General features: G+C 42.0%; 1 protein-coding gene across 1 annotated transcript; it reads right to left on the reverse strand.

Moving 5' to 3' along the window:
• Positions 1-386: 386 nt before the first annotated feature.
• On the reverse strand, positions 387-9,064 carry SERPINB3 (serpin family B member 3). Its single transcript, XM_059706305.1, has 8 exons — positions 8,999-9,064; positions 8,224-8,414; positions 7,605-7,661; positions 4,914-5,042; positions 4,478-4,595; positions 3,255-3,397; positions 2,805-2,960; positions 387-1,247 (listed from the first exon to the last, which is right to left on the reverse strand). The coding sequence occupies exons 2-8, from the start codon at positions 8,386-8,388 to the stop codon at positions 843-845; spliced, it is 1,173 nt and encodes a 390-aa protein (XP_059562288.1). The 5' UTR covers positions 8,389-8,414; positions 8,999-9,064; the 3' UTR covers positions 387-842.
• Positions 9,065-24,694: the final 15,630 nt, after the last annotated feature.

The following is a 24,694-nucleotide window of genomic DNA, read 5'->3' on the forward strand; positions in this document are numbered from 1 at the left end:
TCAATTAGCATATTCCCTCTTTATTGGCTATGGGCACCTCCATCTAGGGAGGGTGTGACAGTCAATTAGCATATTCCCTCTTTATTAGATAGGATAATAGGCTCCTGAGTGACTTAAAGAGAATGAGTCAATCATTCATTCATTTGTCACATAGTTGCTGATCCCTGTGTGTACTCCAGGTGTACAATGTAGATAATTTGGACAGAGCCCTGTAATGATGGAGCTGACAAGATTATACATTGAAGGTTTTCCCCAACAGAGGACGATATTATTTCATAAGGGAAGAGGGTACGTATCCTTTCATTTCAACATTGGCAGTTTGTGAGGCTTGGCTTTCATCTTTGACTAAGGAAAAGCAATAAGTAATATGAATAAATCACCATTTTATTGATAATGTATTTCATAAAATCAGAAATGTAGACATGTAAGGAAAAAATAGCACATGACATGATTCTTAGACAATGTACACAATTCAACATTGGATTGAAGTGTTACAGCAGATGTAAATAAATTTAAAGAAATGTAGGTGTAAGGCTAATACATTTGAATAGTAGATATAATTTTTGAAGCATAAAATGTGGTATTTCACATGTAGATGGTAGAGTATTGAAATATCCTTTTACCATTCCTTGAACATTTTATCCCAAAGGTAGAATTATCATGGGGAAATAATCTACATGTATTTGTAGAAAGAGAGGGACAAACATGCTCTTTCACCTATTACAGTCTTAGTGATGACTATGAGATTGGAAAGGAAAGCTAAAGAGAACCCATTTCCTGCAATCAAAGTACTGGAACAACTCTGTTACCCTCCCCCTAAAGCAGCAGCATGCTAATTGCATCTAAGGGGACAAGAATCTGCCAAAGAAGAGAATGCTATTGGTCTTGTTGTGCTTGATGAGGAACAGGAAGGGGTGATCACAATGGAACATTTCATAATTTGGTGCTGATGTGACAGAAATTCCTACGCCAGTAGCAGCTGCAGCCTCTGTACCCTCCTCTGTCACCTCCACAAAGGACTTGTGTAGGATTGCAGATATCACGAGACCCTGGCTTCCTGACATGCCCGAGAAGTCGGCATCCCGTGGACTGAAGGCGTCCACCATCCCCAGGGCTTTCATGGTGACCTGGAGGTTAAAGCTTTGTTCCACTTTGAACCGAGGTAAGTGAACATGCACATGACTCATGCTCATATTCTGTGAGCTCGTCCACTCTATTAATTTCTCCGCAGTGAGTTTGTCTTCAAGCTATAATGATGGAAAAAATAACAAATGACATGATTCTCAGTGGACACTAAACACAATTGAGCATTGGATTAAAATGTTCCAGCAAATATAAATACAGGAGATTGTTATATATATTTTATAATAGATAGTAATATCTAAGTACATATTATATATAATAAACCTAATCATCTGTATTATATATAAAGCAATAGAACCATTAAATAAAATTATTTTGTAAAAGATGAAATATATACCTCCATTCTTAACTGCCTGTCCACTGTATGTTTACATTTTAAATAGTTCTCTTCTAGTTAATGTTTTTTTGTACAAAATTTTTTACAATTTATAGCATCCAACTTACTTTTATTCTTTTTTTGTTGCTTGACCTATTTTTAAACATCTCCACATAGCTATATATTTCTTGAATCAAGTTTAAATTGTTATATACTGCCATTAAACTGATAGTCAATGTATATATCTTTTCATAATTAATATTTTTAAAGTATTTACTGGGTGTCAGCCCCTAAGCTAAACTATTGGCAATACAATGCTGCACCAATGTTCCCTGTTTTGAAATGTTCATTACTTTTAGACACTTTGGTCCAAATGCTTTTGCCTTGTTTAGACTAATTAGCAGAGGATAAGTTCCAGGACTGGGTCTCCTAATGTTATTGATAAGGAGGACTGCTGGGTAGGAGGAAAGAGAAAGTAAAGGCTATTCACATATCCCACCAGACTACTTTCCTGGAGGACTTCCCCTGCCAGTGTTGCCACAGTATATACTTTGAGTGTGGTAAGCTCACTGCAACTCTGGCAGCATCCTTTACTATTATAGGGATTGTATATGCCATTTTTGGAATGTCCTCAATATGTCAGGTATTGTTATTGATATTTTTTTACACATTATCTTTAATCATTATAAAATGCTAAGAGGAAAATTTCTCTTTTTTCTCTCTCACAGGAATGAGGGTCCAAATGACTTTGAGCTCTTAGGGATAGACTACTTCTAAACTGAAAAGTGAAAATCAAGATAAATCTATTTGTTTACTGTCCACAAGCTCATTGTGAGTCAGTATGCAAAATAGTACCCATTGGTGCTTTAATTTGCTTGCTTTTGTTTCTGGGTGAACCTGCATATGTTTTTCCATGTGTCACCTACATCAAAGTCTTAGTTTTTTGGTCTTCAAGTGAATAAATTGGAATATATCTGAGGTTCCTATGGTTGCAAAATAGTCCATCTGTGTGCCAAGGTATATGTATTTTTCCTGAACTGACATTCATGGTTTCATCAGAATGTTAATGGGACCTATGATCCTACAAACTTCTATATATTTTTCCATATCACACACACGTGATACTTAAGATATTATTTATTTTTTGGAACATGACCGAATGCTAGGTTCTCCTTAACACCTCTCCTTCAGGCTGTATTCATAGAAGAGACAAAGTATCTATTCTTGAACCCCTTCAGACATCACCCATGGGCTGTGAGCACCGCTTCCGTAAACAGCCCACACAAGCATTGTACTACGAGGAAATTGGGCAATAGAAAGAAGAATTGTAGATACAAGGTTTTACCTGCTGAAGACCATCTATTTCATTTGGCAGCAACAACACCATGCTCAGATCTTTGTCTTTGTATGGTATTTCCAGGATCTTGGCTTGCATGTCCTCCAGTGAGGTGAACTTAAACATATTGCTTTGTTTCATCATCTGCACAACTTTGCTTGTATCCTGCAGTAAATTAGTGTGGCAAACAAATGCCAAGGGAGGCATAAGTTAAAAAAATAATATTATTGAGAGGGAAAACACATCCTCTTTCTAAGAGATAATCTGGGACATTTGTGAGTTAGAGAGAAGAGTTTCTTTAAGGGTTCCTAACTAAATAAAGTAAAAAATAAAATAAGAAAGTGCAGCTGTGAGAAATTCTGTTCTCTACCTGCAGTTGTACATTAATCAAATATGTGTTGAAATGGAACATTCTATGTCTAGCTATGTTGCATTATATAAGTAAAAAATAGACAATACCTTGTTCAGCCAAAATTGCCCCTGCTCAGTTTTTTTTGCATCAAATTTTTCATTCCACTGCCCCTTGAAATAGATGGCATTCACCAGAACCAGAATGGTGGAGCTGTCAAGAGAGTCTTTGGGAAAGAGATCCTTGATTTTTTCTGCAAAAGAAAGAAAAACAAAGGTCTATCATGAAAGGAACAAGTGGTTTGTCTGGAAGATGCTTTGAAAATTAAAGTGATCATTAGTTATTCATACAAGTCACCACTTTAGTGATTCCATGACCAAATAGTTGACAAGGTACAATCTTTCTTATATCACCAGCCTGATGGAGTTACCCCCATGGAGAAGACAACCCTTTTTATGATTAGGAAGGTGTTCAGATTCTCTGAGGGTGACTTCAGTCATCTCACACTGAATACTGATGAACTGATTTCATCTACTCTTTCAACAAATGCGTTTTCCCCCCTCCATGCCTCCCTCCCCCCTGGACTTCCCTCCTCCTTCCTTCCCTCTGTTCTTTCCTCCCTTTCCATTCTCTTCTTTTCTTCCTTCTTCCCCTTTTTTTCCTTTTATTTCAAATTTAGGCTCATGACTCAGGGGAAATAGGGCCTGAATGTTCTTTAGAGCCAATGTCACGAGCTCTATAACCGGAAGCACATGCTCAATGTGGTCAGCTGCCATTCCCTGTGGTGTCCTCCTCTTCACTCCCCACTTTGAACTGCTGTTGGTCTCGTCTGGGCTGCAGGTGGGAGGGAGAATACAGCTCATAGAATGGAGACTGTCAAACTCTGTGCTGTGGTTGGGGAAGAAGCTGTGGGTATGGTCAAGTGGGATAGGCAGCTGGCAAGAAGGGGGATTTACAGGAAAGTTGTTTGTTTCCCAGTTAACAAAGGATAAGGGATCCCTTTCTCATCTTTTCTCTTAGGGATCGTAATACAGAAGTTAAGTCTCTGATTTAAAGTAAAAGAGGTGAACCTAAGATGGGGTCTGAGCAGAGAGTTGGGATCCACAAAGATGCTATCAGTCTCCAGCTGCATTTTCATGTAGCTGTTCCCCCGATCCCTCATGGGCTCCCCTTGTTTCTGTCCACATTTACTGGGACCATGCCACCATCCGCAGTGCCTTCCCCCAGACTCTCTGTGGACTCCCTATCCTGGTACCCCACGCAGTGTCAGCACAGGTTCATGCACAGCGGAGACTCACGGTGACTTTTCATGGGTGACCCTCTCATACTGTACCATTCGTTTGGCTTTCCACCCAGGAATTAATCATCTTTCGGGTTTCTTCTGCAGCATTTGCAAAATCAGCAGATTCCACACTGGCTAGGTAGAATTTCTTAACATTATCCAAGTATTCCTTTGATGTGGGAAGGAAGAAAGGAGGAATTAAGAGTAATTTATCAGTAACTATGTATTCCCAAGTTAAATTATGTTTTATCATGACCAACTATAGTACATCAGCTCATCCCTAAACCCACACTTTACTGGTGGGTTGTCAGGTTCGGGGACACTCCAGTGGACAGAACTGTGGTGAGGGATCCTGACTGACATACCATGAATAAATGATCCCCAGGTGGGTCAGCCAAGCTCATGTGACTCAATTTCCCCAATTTGGTCACTGGGGATAGAGGACCCAGGAGGCAGGCGACAGGTGTGGCAGATCCATGAAACTCACCTGAAAAAACTGAAACTTCTTATCTCCATAGAGCCTGTTGGCAAGGCTCAGCTTGTAGGCATCAGTGGGCTTATTTAACTCAGTCAGAAGCTTTTGAAATTGCTGGTGCACGTTTCCCGACTCTTCAACCTTCAAACATCAAAAATGAGCTCGCTGAATTCTCTGTCATTGTAAATACTAAACCATGTACTTAAGTCTGTTAGATCCATATGTAACGTTTGGCAGCCCCATAGATGACTTTTGTTGTTATTCTCTGATATTTGGTGTATTTTACCTCATATATCCTTTATAATCCTCCCATTGACTTATCCAGAAATTTTTTTCTTTCTGCTCTAACACACTCCAGTCTTTTCTCATGTGAACTGTAGGGGCAGCACCATTTCACTATTGGGTTGTCTTTTGATTGGTTCAGTGGTTAGGCTTAAATCTCCAGCTAAACTTAAGCTCCTTAAGGACCAACAGTGGTTCTCAACCTGTGGCGGTCGAAAGACCCTTTCACAGGGGTCATCTAAGACCATCCTGCATATCAGATATTTACATTACGATTCATAACAGTAGCAACATTACAGTTATAAAGTAGCAACGAAAATAATTTTATGGTTGGGTCAAACATGAGGAACTGTATTTAAAGGGCCAGAAGGTTGAGAACCACTGGACTAGACTGTATGTCATTTCTAACAGCCACCAATGGTATGAAAATGTTGAACTTGAATGTTTTAATATTCTGTGACATGAAGCCCAATTATTCTCCTTGGCAGAATTATTTCTAAGAACGATTGACTGGGATCTATGCTTTTTACTCATAATGGTCATACTGGAAGAGTGGTAACAGTGTGTGCCTGGTACATTACAAAGGACTTTACATCTACATCTCTAAGTCTTTAGTCTAATTCAAATGAAAATAAGAGTTAAATAAGTTCTCTAAGGATACAATGTCACAGAGCCAATTTTTGAAACTAGGCCTGCCTGAGTCAGAGCCTTCCACTTGCTAGGTCAGAGTTTTGGACTATTAAGGATATAAGCCATATATCTCATACAATCATTTCCCAAAATATACTTGGATGGATGCTGATTTTTCTGAATCCATTTGTGAGTTAATTAAAATTATATGATTTTAGCAATGCTATTATGATTATTAGAATCATTATCTATGCTAATAAAAGGGTAATATGCTATTAGATCAGATAGACCGGATGTCTTCCAGATGTCCTTCTGGAAAAAGCCACGGTGGCACCGGCTAAGGCAGAGGTGGTTAGGGGTGATCAGATAGGCAGGCAGAGCAGTTAGGGGTGATCAGGCTGGCAGGGGAGAGCAGTTAGGGGCAATCAGGCTGGCAGGAGAACAGTTAGGGGCATCAGGCAGGCAGGCAGAGTGGTTAGGGGCAATCAGGTAGGCAGAGTGGTTAAGGGGTAATTAGGCAGGCAGGTGAACGGTTAGGAGCCAGCGGTCCTGGATTGCAAGAGATTGTGCCTAAACTGGCAGTCGGACATCCCCTGAGGGGTCCCGGATTGGAAAGGGTGCAGGCTGGGCTGAGGGACCCCCCCATGCATGAATTTCATGCACCAGGCTTCTAGTCTATATATATAAAAAGCCAGTGAATGGAACACTGTAATGACCGGAACGACCAGTTGCTAGGATGTCCACTGTGGCCAGGGAACCAGCCCGATCAGGGTTGGGGCTGGCTGGCGTACCCCCTGTGGCCCCTCCCCCTGGCCAGCTCTGCCCCAGATCAGCTCCCTACCCCAATCAGGGGTGGGACCGGCTGGCCAACAACCTGTGGCCCCTCCCCCTGGCAGGCCCTGCCCCCAATTTGCCCCCCACCCCATTGGCTTTCGGCTCCTCCCCCCAGCTGGCTCCGCCCCTGATCAGCCCCCCCACTCCAATCAGGGGCAGGGCCTGTGACTACAGCCTGTGGCCCCTACCCCCAGCTGGCCCCATCCCTGATTGCCCTCCCTTCACACACCAATGGGGGTGGGCCAGCTGGCCAACCTCCCACGGCCCCTCCCCCAAGCCACTGGCCACTGATCGACCTGCCCACCCCATTCGGGGGCATGGCTGGCCAGCCCACTGCCCACAGCCACTCCCCACATCTGGCCCCACCCTCAATCAGCCCCCCCACCCCAATCTGGGGTGGGGCCTGACGGCCAATTGCTCCACAGCCCCTCCCCCCGGCCACCCTGGCCCTGATCATACTGGGCCGGCGGACCCCACCCATGCATGAATTTGTGCACTGGGCCTCTAGTTATTCTATAATAGTAATAACACATTATTTTTATCAAGGTTTCCAGTAATCCAGTGACTGTTGCAATGTTTTGAATGTATTTTCATGAATAGAGGCAGCTCTTTTATTGCCCCTAGTTTATTAGGATAAGGTCACTGTGGCTCAGAGCAGTTTTATCTTGCCCATGGTCACAATGTGTGAACAGCAGAGCAGAAATTTGAAGGTAGCTTTTTGGTTCTAGTACTCATGCTCTTACTCACAATGCTGATCTCCTCTCAGGAAAACAAAAATATGAAATAAATAAGCATGTAATATGAAATAAAAAAACAACAACTCTGTTTGTTTAATCTATTTTGCCTAAGATTTCCCCTAAAAAATGGACTTTTCACAGTTTATGTGAAATTCCCAATTTAAACTATGACCCTCTGGGATATTTGATGCTTATTCTAGACTTGAGTGCTGTGACTCACCTGAGCTGTTTTGGTTCCTCCTTTTGTGTTCTCTATGACCTCATTAAAGTGCAGAACCTGGAAGAGATAAGAAGTGGAACAAAAAAACTTTACTCAAAAGATCTGTCTACAGCAGAGGAAATTAAGAGAATAAAAACAAAGAAAGAAAGAATGGAAGGAGAAAAGTAAACCTAAACCCCAAACAAACAAACAAACAAACAAACAAACAAAAACCCTAAACCAAAGCAAAACAAATAAAAAAGAATAAAGAACACTTTAGCAAGAGTTTTCTTCTTGAGATAACACAGCTAAGCTGGGTTGTAACCAACCCCTTCAAAGAATCCAATTCATATTCATTCATTGCTGAGGATACATGTGATAATGTTTTCCATGGATTTAAGTCAATGCATTACTTCTACCAATAATTCTCCATTTAAGCCTCACCTCTGGTTGGTGGGCAAAGGTAGGGGTTCATTCTAGCTCCCAGAGGAAGTCTAGGAGTATGGAAGCAGTTGGACCAGTCATGGGAATACTTGCTTCTCCTGTGCTACCTATGGGGACAGCCAGCTGTGACCATCTTCACACACAACAACGGCGGGATAAGCCCAATCTAGTCAAAGTAAAGAAAGCTGACACCTACCTTTTGAATTTCTGATGCAGTGCGTTTTCGGGACCCTAAGTATGTCATGGCTAAGGCTGTTGTGATACTAAGCGGGGAATAGAAAATATTTTCCTTTGTTGATTTTCTGAACAGCTGGAACAGATCATATGCAAAGCGGGTATTTGCTTCACTGAGTGAATTCATGGTGTCGTTGGTGTGATCTGGAACTCCTGGAAAAGCAGCAGATTCATTATATAATGACTTTACCAAACAGAAGGTTACTGTTTAATCAATTTTTCTTAAAGAAACAACTTGTATTTGGGTTTTAGGATTCTGGCAACTCAAGTGTTTCTTGTTTTTTACTGTTTAAACCTTCTATAAAGCACATGTTTTAATTTCATAATTAGAAGACAAGTACAATTATTATTTTAAGAGTTTTGTGAGAAAGTAAGAGAACATTTTTATCTTTCCTTTGTAACTGGCTGGACTAGGTCTGTGTAGAAAAGACTTTATAACAGATGCCAAGACCATGTGGATAACATCCAGCCAGCTCTCCTGAGGCACCTCTGCCTTCTCCTTCAAGGCTATGTGGTTGCCTCTCTCCACAAGTGCTCCTAAGAGAGTGGTTCTTTACTGGGAAATACATTTGATAAGTACATCTTGACAAATCAAGATCAAGTATTTGATTTTTTCCCTGACAGAATAAGTAAAATCCCTCATACAGAAAGCAATGCATGTATGATAGAAAACACATAATTGCTATTATTACCCGAAATAATTCATGTTGTTAAGTTGGAGCAACTGAGCCACTTACCCGTGTTCGTGGAGGAAGCAGATAGGCAGGGAGTCTGTGAGTCTATGTGTGGTGAATGGTGAGCTCCTAAATATATACCTCTCCTGCCCCGCCTTCCTATAGTTGCAATGTCAAATAATTCAACATTTGATTTCTCAATCCTTACCCGCAGGGGCATGAAATATTTATTGGTAAAGACATGAAAGCTGCCATATTACTCTACCTTTTCCCCCCTTTACTGCAATTGTGACCATCATTGGGCCATAGGGCATGCATGCAGTTGCCTTACCAATATCAATGAGAATAAAGTTAAAATCCCAGACTCCTCACATTCCTCCAGCTCAACCACCCAGAACCAACACTTAAAAAAATATTTCTCCTCTTGAAAGTGAATTGTCTTTCAGGTCCACTTCAAACACCAACCAACCAAAAACTTACATTTGCAAATTGAAGTTATAAAAGGGCTTGTGCATCCTACCACTTCCCTTAGTGGTTATACTGCATAACCAGGAAAACAGCTCAACTTCTGACCAGGTATTGAACAATACAGGGAGGACAGGAATTATCAAAAATTGTTACAAATGACCATTTGCATGGCAGCATTTTGTGTGGCAGCATTCTAACTATGAAACAAAAATAAATCATTTGAGCAGCCAGGATCATGACACTTCTCTGTCACCCCGCCTTTTAATATGCCAGCTTCAGATTCATGGACTGGAGAATGGAGTTAATGACCTGTAAGAAAAAGTGAGAAAAAGGTCTTCATTGAATGCCATGGTTAATTTTGGTACCATCGGAGCCTTAGTCTCTTAGTGTGCATGGTGTTCCTAGAGGCGGAATAGTATTAAAGTATGTTGATGTTTATGAGCTGGGATATGTATTTGCCCACTTATGCCTTTATTAACCTATTGAAGCAGGTCTCTGTTATACCCATTTCACAGAAGATAGAACTGAGTCATGGAGCAGTTGAACAAGAAGCCCAGGTTTTTACAGGTGATGACCTGCACAGGTGAGCTATCTAGACAGATAACCTGGCTCAGGAACTGTACATGTATCCACCATCCACACTATAGTAGGCAGACTCCAGGCTAAAACAAGGTATTTCCTTGTCTTTCAATGAAGAGAACTCTTTTCGTTGGCACTCACAATAGAGAAAATATCTTCACATAGAATCCAAAGGGGCAGACATGGGTCAATTACTAAGCCCCCAACCTTTCATCTGGGCCTGACAGTCACCAGGAGAGGAAGCATGGCTTTCAGTCACCCTTTTAGGGATCCATCCAGAGGTAACCATGAACAATGTGTGGAGACTGGAATGGGGTGACCTCCTCTGGGCTCAGAGAGAGAATCAAATCATGCCTAACCCTCCCATCCCTCAAACAACTCTGTTCCGCTTGGGTTTAGTAGAAATGAATGACCTTGAGAGGGAAGGAAACTGAAAACAAGAGAGTTTTCCCCCAGAGTACACTGTACCTGAAGCATGGCTGTGGCCAGGGAGAGAGCTGGCATTCCAAGCATCTAGCTCCTATCCCACAGGGGTAGGGATATTTGTCCTGTGGACTGACTTGCCAGGGTTCATGTCCCAGCATCAAGAAGGGTTCAGGAATCTGGAAAAGGGGCTGCGCGTAGATGACATAGGAATCCAGAGACTAATAAAGAGTCCGGAGATGAGATATAATTTTGAAAGGCATTGGGTGTCAGAGGACCTTCAGCCAAAGGAACTGAAGACTCCTTCCTTGTCTAGGACCCTTGCTTTTATTAACACAATTTGTCCTAAGGCAAGGTGGAGATAATACACTTCAATGGGTAAGGTTTCAAAGGGTACAGAGGCATTGTCAGTTTGGGGAATAGCCTACAGCTGTTCAGGTGTTTGACCAGTAGGAGGCAATAACATGTAGATTAAGATGCCCTTTAACTGTCTGGCAGCCACAATCAGTTTCCTATTCAGGTTTGGGGAAATGCCTTTAGCCATTCCCAGATGCAGGTGACTATATGTGTGACTCAACCCTGTTGAGTCCCCAAGTCTCATCAACCTTTTGATGAAACTCTTGAAATTATGCCATGCTGGAATTGTTCTACGGCACTGACTTTTTAATTGATATATAATTCATAAACCATAAGGCTCACCTTTAAAATATGTACAAGTCATTGTTTTTTAGTATATTCACAAGGTTGTACAACCATCACTGTAATGTAATTCCAGAATGATTTTTATCACTCTTCAGAGAAACCCCATACACAGTTCTCCCTTCCTCCAAAATCTGAGTGGAGTGACAGGGGGTTGTAGATAGTAAAGTTTTTATTAACTAAGGCATAAGTCCAATCCTATATAATAAAAGGCTAATATGCAAATTGTCCCCTCAACTGGGAGTTCAACCGGAAGTTCAGCCAGGGGGCGGGGCCAGCTGGCCAACCACCTGCAGTCTCTCTCCCAGGCTGGCCTGGCTGGATCTGCCCTGATTGAGGTGGGCGGGCTGGACCCCACCTGTGCACAATTTTTTTTTTCAACTTGAGAGCCATTTCCTATTCAATATAATGAACCAAAAGAACTTAAGAATGAAATTTGGTCACTCACAACTTAGTAATAGTAATGTTATTTAGGTGGTTGTTTCAAAAACTCCAGAAACCCAATTGTATTTTCATCACCTACTAAGAGACACTATTAAAATACAAAAACAGAAAAGAAACATAAGCTTTGGAAAAGGTAGACTTTTAATAACTGCTTTTATCACCAGGTTAAGTCATGCAGTTACAAAGTAGTTAGAAATTTCTGAAAGGATATTATTGTTAAAAAAAGAAAAAGCTCATTCTTACATAAATAATATCTAGCACTTCATTGGGACATTACTATTCAAAAGGCCCTGGCAAAACACAACCGCCAACCCCAGGCTGTCTCCAGGCCACTGTTGAAGCTGTGCCGAAGGGGAGGCCCCTGGAAGGGGATGCAAAGTCAGGGTGAGTTGGGCTATTATTGGCAATGCCCAGAGCTGCCAGCCAGACTCCAAAGAGGGCGCCCAAGTGGTTTTTTTCTGGGACACCCCATTTGAATTATTGTTCAATCAGGCAACACAATAGATTCTGAAAAGAGAAGAGCAATTAATTAACATGAGGAGGTTACTACGTTCTTTGGACTATATGTCATCAATGTGGTTAATAAATCCTGACAGTCTCACACAACAGAAATAGGTGCCATCATTTGCTATGCACCAACAACTGGGCTTGTCACTGGAAAAAGCCAAAACAAAACCCAGCAACAAAATACTAGTCCTCTTAGAGTTTCTTGCGCTTTGATTTTTTTAGGGCTTGAGCCCTGTTTCACTTATAGGGACTAGGATGCTTGTGTTGAGTGAAAAGGAGATACCCCAATATTCAAAGCTGCTAAATGTTCTCTTTGCCATAAAGACTCCGTGTAACTGTGTGAACATTTGGGATTTTTCTCCTCCGTCCTGAGATCTCTGTCTGCTTTCTTCTTTGAGTTTCTTCCTCGGAGGATTAGAAGTGCATGAATGGAGGTTTACAGCATCTTCCCCTGCCCCAGGCTCTTTCTTGGCCATAGGCAACCCTGAGCTCAGCAAGGGCTCCTGGAGGACTGCCTGGGGGAAGCAGAGAGGGGAACGCCAAGGTGGCCATATGGTTCCAGGACTAGTGTCTTTATTTTTAACTGTGTGCTACTGCTGCCCCTCCCCCTCCTTGTCTGGTTCTGGGGTACAGTCTGCACTAGCAGGAGTTGAATGGGGGAAATGCTGGTTCCCCCCACTTTGGGGGAGGGGTAACACATTAATTGAGCAGTAGGGATAGAAGGTATGAGCCTGGGAGTGCTTTAATAAATTATTTTCCTTGTAGATTTTATTTTTAATTTATCTGTGACCTGCCAGGGGGGGGAGAGGAGAGGTTGTGAGCACATGACAAAATAAAATAAAATGGATGATTCAAAAAAAAAAAAAGACTCCAAAGAGGGAGCCCAAGTGGTTTTTTTCTGGGACACCCCATTTGAATTATTGTTCAATCAGGCAACACAATAGACTTCGAAAAGAGAAGAGCAATTAATTAACACGAGGAGGTTACTACATTCTTTGGACTATATGTCACCAATGTGGTTAATAAATTAAGTTAATAATTTTATTTTTTATGAAAAAGTCTTTATTTGAAGGCAAAACTGTAAAACCCACAAGAAATTGTTAACAGCACGTGTTTATGCTTTATATCCTGAATCAGACACATTTAAACAATTCACAGCTACAGAAAACCTAGAACAAAATCAAATATTTTATCACATCAGGTTGAAAAGTTGGAGGATTTTGCATCTTATCGAAAATAATTTTTTGAAAATGTTTCTGTACAAATAAACGGCACCACACCCTGCTGGCTGAAGATGCTAAGTGCAGCCGATCGGAGCGTGGCCGCCCGTGGCTCCCTCCAGGCCTCACCTCCTTGTGGTGCACCGGGCCTCTAGTGATAGAAGAAAGCAACAAGAAATAAGATGCAGGATGGAAAACGATCACAAACATGAGGAATAAGAATTCTCAGTCAAGGTTGTATCATAGGCCATTGTCACAAAATAGGGTGGAAATTCCTGGAGCAGGAGAAGGATGGGTTTATTTGGGCTCAAAAAGAAATCAACCTGACTCCCATAGGACAGAAGGCAAGTAGCTCAGCCTGGACATGGAAGAAATAGTGTGATGAGGTAGGATGAACTGGCCTTCCAGTGAACTTCTGAGGCTGAATTCTGAGACTAAGCTACCAAGATCCCTCATGCAGAAGTTGGGTTTGAGGAAAAGGCAGTAATTGATAAAAAACCAGCAGTTTGCTTAAATATAGAGTTTGGGTTAGCTCAAATAAGCAGACATTTCATACTCTTCCCCCTCCCCGCCCCCCCACCCTCCAATACACAGGATTATGACATCCTGACCATAGTGTCACTGAAGACTCAACAATTCTCAGAAGTTTTTGCATATGAGTACTTGTCAACTTATGTCTTTGGGTATTTTCTGAATATACACTGACATCATTGGTTCCAGGAATCCAGGAACCCAATGAAACACAAGAGGAAATTAAGTTTCAGGAACCATCTTTCTATTTCTAGTGTCTTTACAGGTTGGTTAAGAAATATTTCCTAGTTTATCCTGAACCTCACTTCCCTGTGAAGGGCATGATGATTTGACAGCATTGTTAAGTTGTAAATTATAGGGGACATTCTCTTTCTTTCTTTCTTTCTTTCTTTTTTTTTTAAACCAAGAATGTGGTTGTACCTGTCTACAGGACAACCGGTTAGTGGAGAATATTCTTTAAGCTTAGAATAATAGAATGCCTGGTTAGCACAGAGCAGGGGCTTATTGGCAAAAGAGGTTTGCAAGGTTGCTCAACTTTTGGGAAGCCAAGCTTCTGAGTCCATTCAGTCACCATATACTTCCCATCTTATTACCTCTGAAACCAGCCTCTGTATGTCTAGAAAGAATCCTGCTCTTAATTTGCATCTCCCAGACTTGCAGAAGAAGTTATCACTTCCTTGAGTCTTCCAGTGGCCCAAGTCTAATAATATCTACTCCCACACATACTAGTAATGATCCGTTATTGCAAGAGAAACTCCTATTTTTGAAATCATCCCAGTGATATCTTCTCTACACTATGAGGGTTACTTGAGAAAACATGGTAAATAATTGTATTCTATGTAAGAAAATTGTTCTTGAAATTCAGGGCATTAAATTGAGTACTCTGTCAATACTCATTTTGATTTACAATATCATTCGTATGATGCTTATCGTTTTAAAAGTATCTTTTACAAATTTCTGAAATACAAGATTCCTGCCACAGTAGTTAAGATAATTCAGAAATGTAGACAGGAAAGTATGAGAAGGAGCTTTGCCTCCACTCTCAAATAGGGCTGCTGTCATAAGGTACACAGATGGGGCTTTCTGTGACTGAAATTTATTCTCTCACACTTCTGGAAGTTAGACGTCTAAAATCAAGGTGTGCTTAGGCCCACATTACCTCTGAAGGCTCTGGGAGAACCCTTCCTTGTGTCTTCCTACTTTTGGAGGTTCTTAGTGTTCCTTGGCTTGTGCATTTAGCCTCTGTCGCTGTCTTCACATGACATTTCTGTGTGTCTCTTCTCTTCTTACAAGGGTAATAGTCATTGGATTAGGACCCACGCTGATCTAGTGCAACCACATCTTAACTAATTATGCCTATGACCTATTTCCAAATAAGGTCACACTTTGAGATTCTGCATTTTTGAGAGATACTATTCAACCCACTATAATCAGCATGCCCATCAGCCAAACTAACCACTTTAAAGAGTTTCAGGAGAAACCATCCAGCTATTTACCCTAATATATAAAAACCCTGGGTCTGTCACATCTGCAACGGCCGGGAGGCTCCACCAACTGGAAGTCAGTCCTGAAGTCAGCGCTGGGTTGCCACAGCTGACTGCTATGGCTTGACTGCTGAGGGGGCTGTGAATCAGGCCCAGAGAGAGGCCTGAAGAGAGAAGCAGGGTCTGATCCGTAGCCTCTGTGGCAGCTGTTGATCAGCACTTGCCTCTCTCTTTAGCTCCCAGCCTGATCATCAGCTGCACCTCCATTTCTCTCCAAGCCTCTACCGGGGCTACTGATCAGCCCTGCCTTTTTGATCAGGCTCCATTAAAAGGCCCAGAGATGCTGACTGGCATAGAAACCGACCAACCAGAAGCAAATCTGGGTCAACTGTGAGGAGCCAATGGCTGCCTAGGAGGTGAAGCTTTTGACGCTGACTGGCATAGAAACTGACCAATCAGAACCAAATTGGCCAGCAGAGGAGGGCAGTTGGGGGTGAGATCAGGCCTGCAGGGGAGGGCAGTTGGGGGTGATCAGGTAGACAGAGGCAGTCAGGGGTGATCAGGTTGGCAGGGAAGGGCAGTTGGGGGCAAGATCAGGCCGGCAGGGGAGGGCAGTTGGAGGCAACTAGGCCAGCAGGGGCGGGCAACTGAGGGTGAGATCAGGCTGGCAGAGGAGGCAGGTTGGGGGGAACCAGGCCAGCAGGGAAGGGCAATTGGGGGCAACCAGGTCCGCAGGGGAGAGCAGTTGGGGGCCATCAGGCCGGCAGGAGAGGGCAATTGAGGGTGAGATCAGGTCAGCAGGGGAGGACAGTTGGGGGCGATTGGGCTGGCAGGGGAGCAGTTAGGTGTTAATAAGGCTGGCAGGGGAGCGGTTAGGGGGTGATCAGGCTGGCAGGCAGAAGTGGTTAGGGGCAATCAGGCAGGCAGGCAGACAGGCAGGCAGGCAGGCGAGAGGTTAGGAGCCAGCAGTCCCAGATTGTGAGAGGGATGTCCAACTGCCGGTTTAGGCCCGATCCCTAAACCTGCAGTCAGACATCCCTTGAGGGGCCCCAGATTGGAGAGGGTACAGGATGGGCTGAGGGACACCTCCCCAGTGCACGAATTTCGTGCACCGGGCCTCTAGTTATTAAATAAGATATATATTTGTATCCATATGATCATGAATAAGCCTGAATAGCCCAGACACTGGGAGATCCATGCACTTCAAAATGTACTTCTTCATGTTTATCTATTGAGGGTGATGGGGACAAGATGGTATTAGCACTGCCAATCATCCTGGGGCAGCACATGTGCAGACCATGATGCTTGCAGTAGGTGAAACATTCTGTGGCCTTGAAGGGCCAGCCAGCATGGTGTAGAGTGACTGAGGTCATGCCTCCTGTGTTGTTTATCCACTCTAGGCCTCATGAAATGAGCTCAGGGTAAGCTGCACTCTAGTTTCTCCATTGTTTTTTTGGGGAGGGTCAGGTGTGGGGGGAGGGGTGGTCACTTCTGGTGGCAGCAGTTGAGAGACCATAGAAGTAAAGTCCTAGTTTCAAGGGCAAAGATTAAAAGGACAATACAAAAAAGTGGCATATAGCCCTTCCCAAGACCTTAAAGGAGGAGTAGTTCCAAAGGCAAGATGTGCTTAATGATGGACAACTTCTGACCCAGCCCCCTCAGTCAGATGGTGTGTGTGTGTGTGTGTGTGTGTGTGTGTGTGTGTGTGTGTGTGATTTGGCAGAAAGAAAGGGAGGTGGGGGAGAAAAACAAAGACAGTGGGGAGTCAGGAAGGAAAAGAAACACAGAGAGAGAAATAAGGAGAGAAGGAGAGAGGGAAACAGAGAGAGAAAGAGACTGTGAGACAGCATAGAAGGAAGACAGAGAGAGGGAACAGAGAAAGAGAATGACGCCACTGAAGTGGATGGCATGTCATGGAATCACTATTACTGACTGTATCTGGGAGTGAAGAGACTTGCTCTAACCCAAATGCCTTCTAAAAAGTGGTCTTCAAATTAGAGTAATCCTAAAGGTGTCCACAGAAGCTCTTCTGTTGTATGAAAATTTCTAAATATCAAAGGCATGTGTTCTCTTCTCCAAAATTTATCTGCCTGAAAATGTCCTGTGTTCACAGTAGTAGGTTGCCCAATTCTCCCACATTTCACAAAAGAAAGGCAAACTTGTCACCTGCCTCAAATCTTATACCAGTGAGATGCCCAGGAGTGACAGGCAACATCTCATTGGGTCAATCAAGATGCTCTATGCTTTAGGGTTTCCTGCTTTCCCATTTTATAGGAAATCCTGGAAACTGAAGAATGGATATCAGACCAAAGTATTTTAGCTCAGATTGACTTGTTCTGAATAAGAATATTTAAAAATTAAGGCGGCAGTGGTTGGAGTAAAGACAAATTTTTAATAACAACACAGCGTCTTTGAAGCTTAGATGACTGTCGAGATTATGTTCTTCTGAAGACAGAGCATAAAAATATCTACAAGAGCTACTAAACACTAAATATGATTTTTCTACCCATGAATTTACACGTGAGAAAATTTTTTCTGCTATTCCTGATACTTACTGCAGGCATAAGAAAATGCAATACTAACTGGCATGTTTTACTGGGTTATATATTTTCAAGATACATTGGATAAAACCTATGGATAAAACCTATGAAATTTATTTCAGATTTGCCATGCACTCATCAATTAAAACATAAAGTTGATTTCATCAAATCATATCATGAATATTTCTCCTATGAAAGTTACTCTTCATTTTATTTCATCTCTCAAAATGATGAATGGTTCAATCTTTTATAAACAAAGTCCAAGATTCTATGTTAGATAAAGAACCCTTGAATTTTTAGCAGTATACATTTTTATCTTACATTAAAAAGCAGAGAAAAATTTTTTAATGATTTATCTCATTAAGAGAAGTTGCTCCAATAAAAACATTAGCTTTTGTGCTTAATAACTGTCAAAATTTTAATGTATTTATTATATTTTCAATTTTATACTAACAATAAATGTAGCAATAACTCAATCTAAAAGAGACCTTTTAAACATTTAGAGCAATATGTTCATGAAAAATACAAACATTTCATATTTTAAATTTATATACATCTTTTCATTGGTGAGAAGGATAATAAAGTTATCAGTAAGAGACTTTAAAATCTAAAAATATTTAACTATAATAAAATTCTTTGAAGGAAGTGTAATGGAAATATAATTTCCATGTAAAAAGGAATGATATAAAATATTCAAAAGTAAAAGGGATTGTGCATGTATTTTAAAAATGGATGATATCATTCACAATATATGTAAAGTGAACCATCATGCTGTATGCCTTAAATGTATACAGTGATGTAGGTCAATTATTTCTCAATAAAACTGAAAAAACATTTTGAAAAGGATGATAGTGGGTATCATATGGGCAGACTCCATTGGATGCTTTTAAAAGAGTGATGTAACAGTTTTATTTTAAAAGAGCAATGTTCATAACAGGACATAAATTGTATCCTTTCCACCTATTTATATTATTTAGATGTCATCAAAAAATATGTCAGGGTTTAATGAGAAGTTATGAGTTGTTTTTGAGCAAAGGGTTTGCAGGGCCCAGACCCAGGCCATGGTGGAGCTGTTTGCTAACAAGTTCAGCATATCCCAGGCCATGCCTCTAGTGACATCATGTAGCAATGGCTGCAACAGCAACTCGTTAGTACACACTTCATAGGGACAAAATCCATTTCTGGCTTTCTCTCTTTAAAACAAGGGCTGACCATTTCTTGTCACACACCAACTGAGTAAACACCTTGGGTTCTGAAAGTTATTAAGGGAGGGAGGATCCAGGCAGAGAGAATGATATCATTATAGACAGGATGTGGCTGAATGACATTTCATCGGATTATAAATAGGAATGTGGTATTTCTACCAACAAACAAGAACCCTGGCCCAAACGGCTTCACTGGTGAATTCTACTGGATTAAAAGTTTAACATCAATCCTTCTGAAACTTTTCCAAAAAATTGAAGAGGAGGGAGCATTTTCTAATTCATTTTATGAAGGCAGTATTACCCTGTTATAAAGCCAGATAGACACTATAAAAAGAAAACTACAAACCAACACCTCTTATAAATATTAATACAAAAGTCCTCATAAAATACTAGCAAACTGAATTTAGCAGCATACTAAGGGACTGTTTATCCTGACCAGTTAAGATTTATTTCTGGAATGTAAGGTTAGATCAACATATGAAAATCAGTCAGCTAATGTACTAAAAAACTAAGGAATTAAGAGTAATTTATTAGTAACTATGCATTACCAAATTAAATTATCTTCAATCATGACCAAAAATAGTACAGGATTCCAGATCCTAAATTAATCTATTTTTTTTTTTTTTGCTCATGTGTGTTTTTGTACAGGGGCCAAAGGTTGTGACTGGCCTGACTCTTGTAGTTCTTATTATGACTGAATGGTACACTTCAGGAAAAAGTATCAGGGAACTTTGAGAAATGAGATTCTCAAAAGTCCTGGACTTTACCCAGCATGCCTGAGGGGTACATATCAAGAGAGAGAAAAAGAGAGAGAGAGAGAGAGAGAGAGAGAGAGAGAGAGAGAGAGAGAGAGAGAGAGAGAACCTCAGGTTAAGGGATCAGGTGCCAATCCTGAGTCAAGGGTGTCACCTGTGCTTCTCCATGGTTTCAGGTGAGAAATATGCTGTCATTAAAATGAGTGGTTTTTTTATGCTTACTCTGTGCCAGTTTTGTCCTAGGTTCCATAAAAGAGAAAAAGTAAAATGAGACAGATTCTATCTTCATGTCGCTCAGCCACTCATTGGCAATATCTGCCAATAAATACACATTAAATAGAGTAAGTAAGTAACTTGAGAGGCTAAGATGTAGAATATGATGAAACTCAATGGGCAAGACAGCAACAGGAAGTCTGTGCAGCTGCCTAGAAAATCTGGGACCATTGCTTTAACACAGTACATCTCAAAGCCTTAGCTCTTGCACAGTCTGCACCCCAGGAGGAAGCTCCAGTGATTCTGCAAGCTCTGTTCTTTAATAAATTAAGCAAACATGAACGAAAGGGGCTGGTACCTTGTCTCTATTCATTGTGCTGTGTAATTGAGAAACTCAAAGCTAGTGTGCCTCTTCTCGGTGAAAAAACCAGTTAGGCAACAGAGCAGTGTCCTGACAGTCATACAGTGGTACTGGGTGCTGTGAGGAGTGGGGATGGAGGTGGGAGAATAGGGGTGGGGGTGAGCGTGAGGGTAGGGGGTGGGGGTATGGTTATAGAATCTCAAGATTCAATACTTTATGGGCTGTCTTCCTTGGCTAAGGGCACAGGATCTCATTTCCTTGAGGCTGTGGGCTAGTACTATAACCTTGGAGAAGCAGATAACTGTGCCGCGCCAGCACAGCCAAGGGTGATCCTGAGTTGGGTGGTGAAAGGATTGAGAAAAGACAGACAAGAGAATGAAAGCTGGGTCTCAGTGGAACGCTGCTCCCTGATGAGGAGACAGCACCAGCGCCCACAAGCCGTGTCTTTATTTTATAGCAGATGCCACGAGGCAAAGTAGGCGCGTGATCAAGTTGTTTACAGCATTCTCGTGAGATTCAAACCTACTCAACTACATGCACCCAAACTCTATCACAAGGCACGTGGGGCCACGTGTTTGGACCATAGGTTCAAGCTTACAACCATAGCTGTTGGCTATAATTGTGCTGGGAGGGCCCTGCCCTCCAGCTGGGACTTGCACGTGGCAATGAGAGGACCCTGTCCTTTCATTAGTCCGAGGCTTGAACCTGGCCAAAACACTGTAGCTGCGCCCCACAGATAACCAAATAGCCCTTGGTTCCAGAATCCTAGACTTGAAACTAAAAAGACCTTCGAAGCAAAATCAGCAGCAAGCATAAATGACAATAATATATTTAAAGGGTGAAAAATACACAAGTAAAATAAATGTTTAGCAAAACAAACAGCAGCATGAGTGTTTTGGTAGGTCAGCTGAGCTGTGGCACTTTGTGGGGGCCAGCTTCCAGCCTCAGAGATGGGGTGAAATACCAGGACCCCAGAAAGGACTCCAGCAAATCATTTGCTTCAATTGCCTGATTTGCAACTGCAAAAAATGGGGCCCAAAGGATTTTCTCAAGTTTGCCAAGGAAAGAGGACTAATATTTTGGCCTCAGTTAGAGGGACCTAAGGGGCATGGTCCCTACTCCCAGAACTCTCCTGGAGCTTGTGGGGTAACCAATGCCTTCTTCTTCTCCAGTTCTCAAAGCTTCTTCCTTCTTCTCCACCATCCCTTTTATTCCGCCACTTAGATCCCACCACATTGAACTTAACTCTTTCCACTCTTTTCTTGTCTGGTATGCTATAGAAATTTTAAGTATTCTTATACTGATTAAATCAAGTATTCTGATTTGAATCTTTACAAAATTTTTACAAGTGGATATATCAACTATTTTATATTTATCTCTCTAAAAATTAGTACATTAATTAAACTGCTTGGTGACCGTGCATTCACTCTGATTTGAATATCACTCCTTCCTACTCCTGAAGCTCTCTCTTGGGTCCCAGCCCTGGAAAAGTTTCTTTTCTTTTTTAACTCTCCAAATGAAACTCCATAATATACACAAACCTCAGATAACAGTAGCACATAAAATTTACTATTTCCTGCTTTCAGCATTACTCAGTACCTAGGTTGGAAATCTAAAAATAACAAGGCAACAGTACAGTAACTCCCAGCAGTCAACCTGTGTGTTCTCTGGGTAAGCCTTTCGTTGGGAAACTGAACTTTGCCTCCTTATCCCACCAATACAAACACTGGAATGCAGTCTCCAAGGAACCTGGAAACAGAGAAGGTGGTGCCTACGGGGCGCGGCTACAGTATATTGTCCAGGTTCAAGCCTCGGACTAATGAAAGGACAGGGTCCGCTCATTGCCACGTGCAAGTCCCAGCTGGAGGGCAAGGCCCTCCCAGCACAATTATAGCCAACAGCTATGGTTGTAAGCTTGAACCTATGGTCCAAACACGTGGCCACATGTGCCTTGTGATAGAGTTCAGGTGCATGTAGTTGAGTAGGTTTGAATCTCACGAGAATGCTGTAAACAACTTGATCACGCGCCTACTTTGCCTCGTGGCATCTGCTATAAAATAAAGACACGGCTTGTGGGCGCTGGTGCTGTCTCCTCATCAGGGAGCAGCGTTCCACTGAGACCCAGCTTTCATTCTCTTGTCTGTCTTTTCTCAATCCTTTTAGCCCCCCACTCAGGATCACCTTTGGCTGTAACAAGTGGCGTCCGAAAAGGCCTGAGTTTGGGGGAATTTAAAAAGTGGTCAGGTGAAAGCAGGCTCCAAGGCGCGCGCAGAGAGTAAGCTTAAAAAACAAAAGTAAGAAAATAAGTTAAGCTTAAAAAGCAAAAAGTAAGAAGGCCAAAAAAACAAAATAACGTAGGGAGCCGAAGTGTGGTAAAATTAGCTCGTGTAAAACATGGGAAAATGCTTAATTGAAGCATTTTTAAAGTAAGCATTTTTAAATTCCTAAGGTAGAAATAAGTGGAAGCAACTTAGAGTTTGCTATATAGCTGAAGGCCCAGAGAAAATTCCTGGTTCTATCTTCAGTTTGTGGTCCATGATTTGGGACTACCTAGAGCCTCTTCCCAAAAAGGGATAGATGTAAGACAAATAGTAGAAAGTGACCAGAGGCTTTCGGCTCCATTTATACCTTTGGCAGCTTCATTACCTCCTCCAGTCCCCGGGGCTACCATTCCTGTGGGGGAAAGACCTCTGGACAATGTGCTTCCTCCCCAAAAAGAACTAGAATTGGAGGAGGAGGCAGAGAGGGAACAACGCAGGCGGGACTGGGATGATGGGGTCTAAGACAAGCCTTTGGAAAGCTTACTGTTACTCGTAAGCCTCTCCAGTCACATTCTAAACAAATAAGAACAAGAATGGGATCTCTGTCTCTACTCCAGTGGTCTCTGCATGAGGCTAGGCAGGTTGGGGAAGGCACTTCAGGATTTAGTAGCCAATCGTACTCTTAAAATGCAATTACTAAAACAAAAAGGGGGAGAAGAGGTTGTGTTTGTATCTTTCCAGTAGGAGCAGTACAGTCAATCTGGGTGCCAGAACGGTAGGTGTGACACCACAATGGACCCAGAGAAGCTCCTGTCCCTCTGTTCAAGAGACTGAGAGTTGCACCAATGACAGCAAAGAGGAAGAAAAAGAAAACAAAGGCAGCACTAGGGGCTGAGGTGCCAACATGGGGTCAGCCGCAGAAGCTAACAACTGAGGCCCAGCAAATAGCAGAAAAGCAAGGAGTGGAAGCTACTCCTTCAGCCATGTTTATGGCTGTTAGCATGGAGAAATAAAGAAATAAGTGGTAGAAAATAAGTAGAAATAAGCGGTAGAAAATAAGTGAATTGGAAGATACAAAATAAGGTAGAAAATAAGTAGAAATAAGCTGTAGACATGTAGAAATAAGCGGGGGTTTGCAACCCAGGAAAGGTTTGGGCAAGGGCAGCCAGGTCTACCTGTGGTTCTGTAAGTGGGGGTTGCAACCCAGGAAGGTTTGGGCAAGGGCAGCCAAGCCTACCTATAGTTCATAGTTAGAGGTAGAGAAATAAATAGAAAATAAGCGGTAAGAAATAAGCTGTAGAAAATAAGTGGTAGGAAATAAGCTGTAGAAATAGAGAAATAAGTAGAAATAAGTGGTAGAAATAAGCGGTAGAAAATAAGTAGAAATAAGCTGTAGAAATAGAGAAATAAGTGGAGTTTGCAACCCAGAAAAGGTTTGGGCAAGGGCAGCCAAGCCTACCTATAGTTCATAGTTAGAGGTAGAGAAATAAATAGAAAATAAGCGGTAAGAAATAAGCTGTAGAAGTAAGAAATAAGTAGAAATAAGTGGTAGAAAATAAGCAGTAGAAAATAAGTAATTAGGTACAAAATAAGGTAGAAATCTCCTAGGTTTTGTTTAAGCTACTGTAAAGCAGAAGATGGCTGTGGTTGATGATGTTTAAGGAAGTAATTTTTATTTTCGACCTAGATCGTAAGCTCTTGCAGCAGTTGAATTGTTTCTAGGCTTTGGTTATCTTTGCTTGTGTGACCTGATAGCTCCCTGGGACTTTAGGTCTGTGTGAGATGCCAGACCCAGAGTTGAAGGTCTCCAGCTCTGCAGGACCGAGGGTTGCTCGTTTCCATGCAGCAGCGGCTAAAGAAAGAAGCTGAGAAGGAACCAGACTTCCACCGGTGTGGACAGGGCTGATTTGACTGGGACTGGTGCGGACTCAGTGTCAGGGTCAACCGTCCAAACAGCCTGATCCAGGGGACTAGTTTTGCTAAGGCAACATCTTTGCATCGGTGGCATTTTACTATATAAGTGGCCGAGGTATCAGCATGGAGTCAGCTGAAGAAGATGGTGACTAAGG

Source organism: Myotis daubentonii, chromosome 8, assembly GCF_963259705.1.
Source record: "Myotis daubentonii chromosome 8, mMyoDau2.1, whole genome shotgun sequence".
Lineage (NCBI taxonomy): Eukaryota > Metazoa > Chordata > Mammalia > Chiroptera > Vespertilionidae > Myotis > Myotis daubentonii.

Bases quoted from the DNA above. Each gene is read 5' to 3' on its own strand.
- SERPINB3 (XM_059706305.1), bottom strand. From the start codon at position 8,388: ATGAATTCACTCAGTGAAGCAAATACCCGCTTTGCATATGATCTGTTC. The intron at 4,596-4,913 runs GTGAGTTTCATG...CCCACATCAAAG, and splicing joins AGAAGTTTCAGTTTTTTCAG to GAATACTTGGATAATGTTAA. The intron at 1,248-2,804 runs GTAAAACCTTGT...CCATCATTATAG, and splicing joins AAATAGATGGTCTTCAGCAG to CTTGAAGACAAACTCACTGC.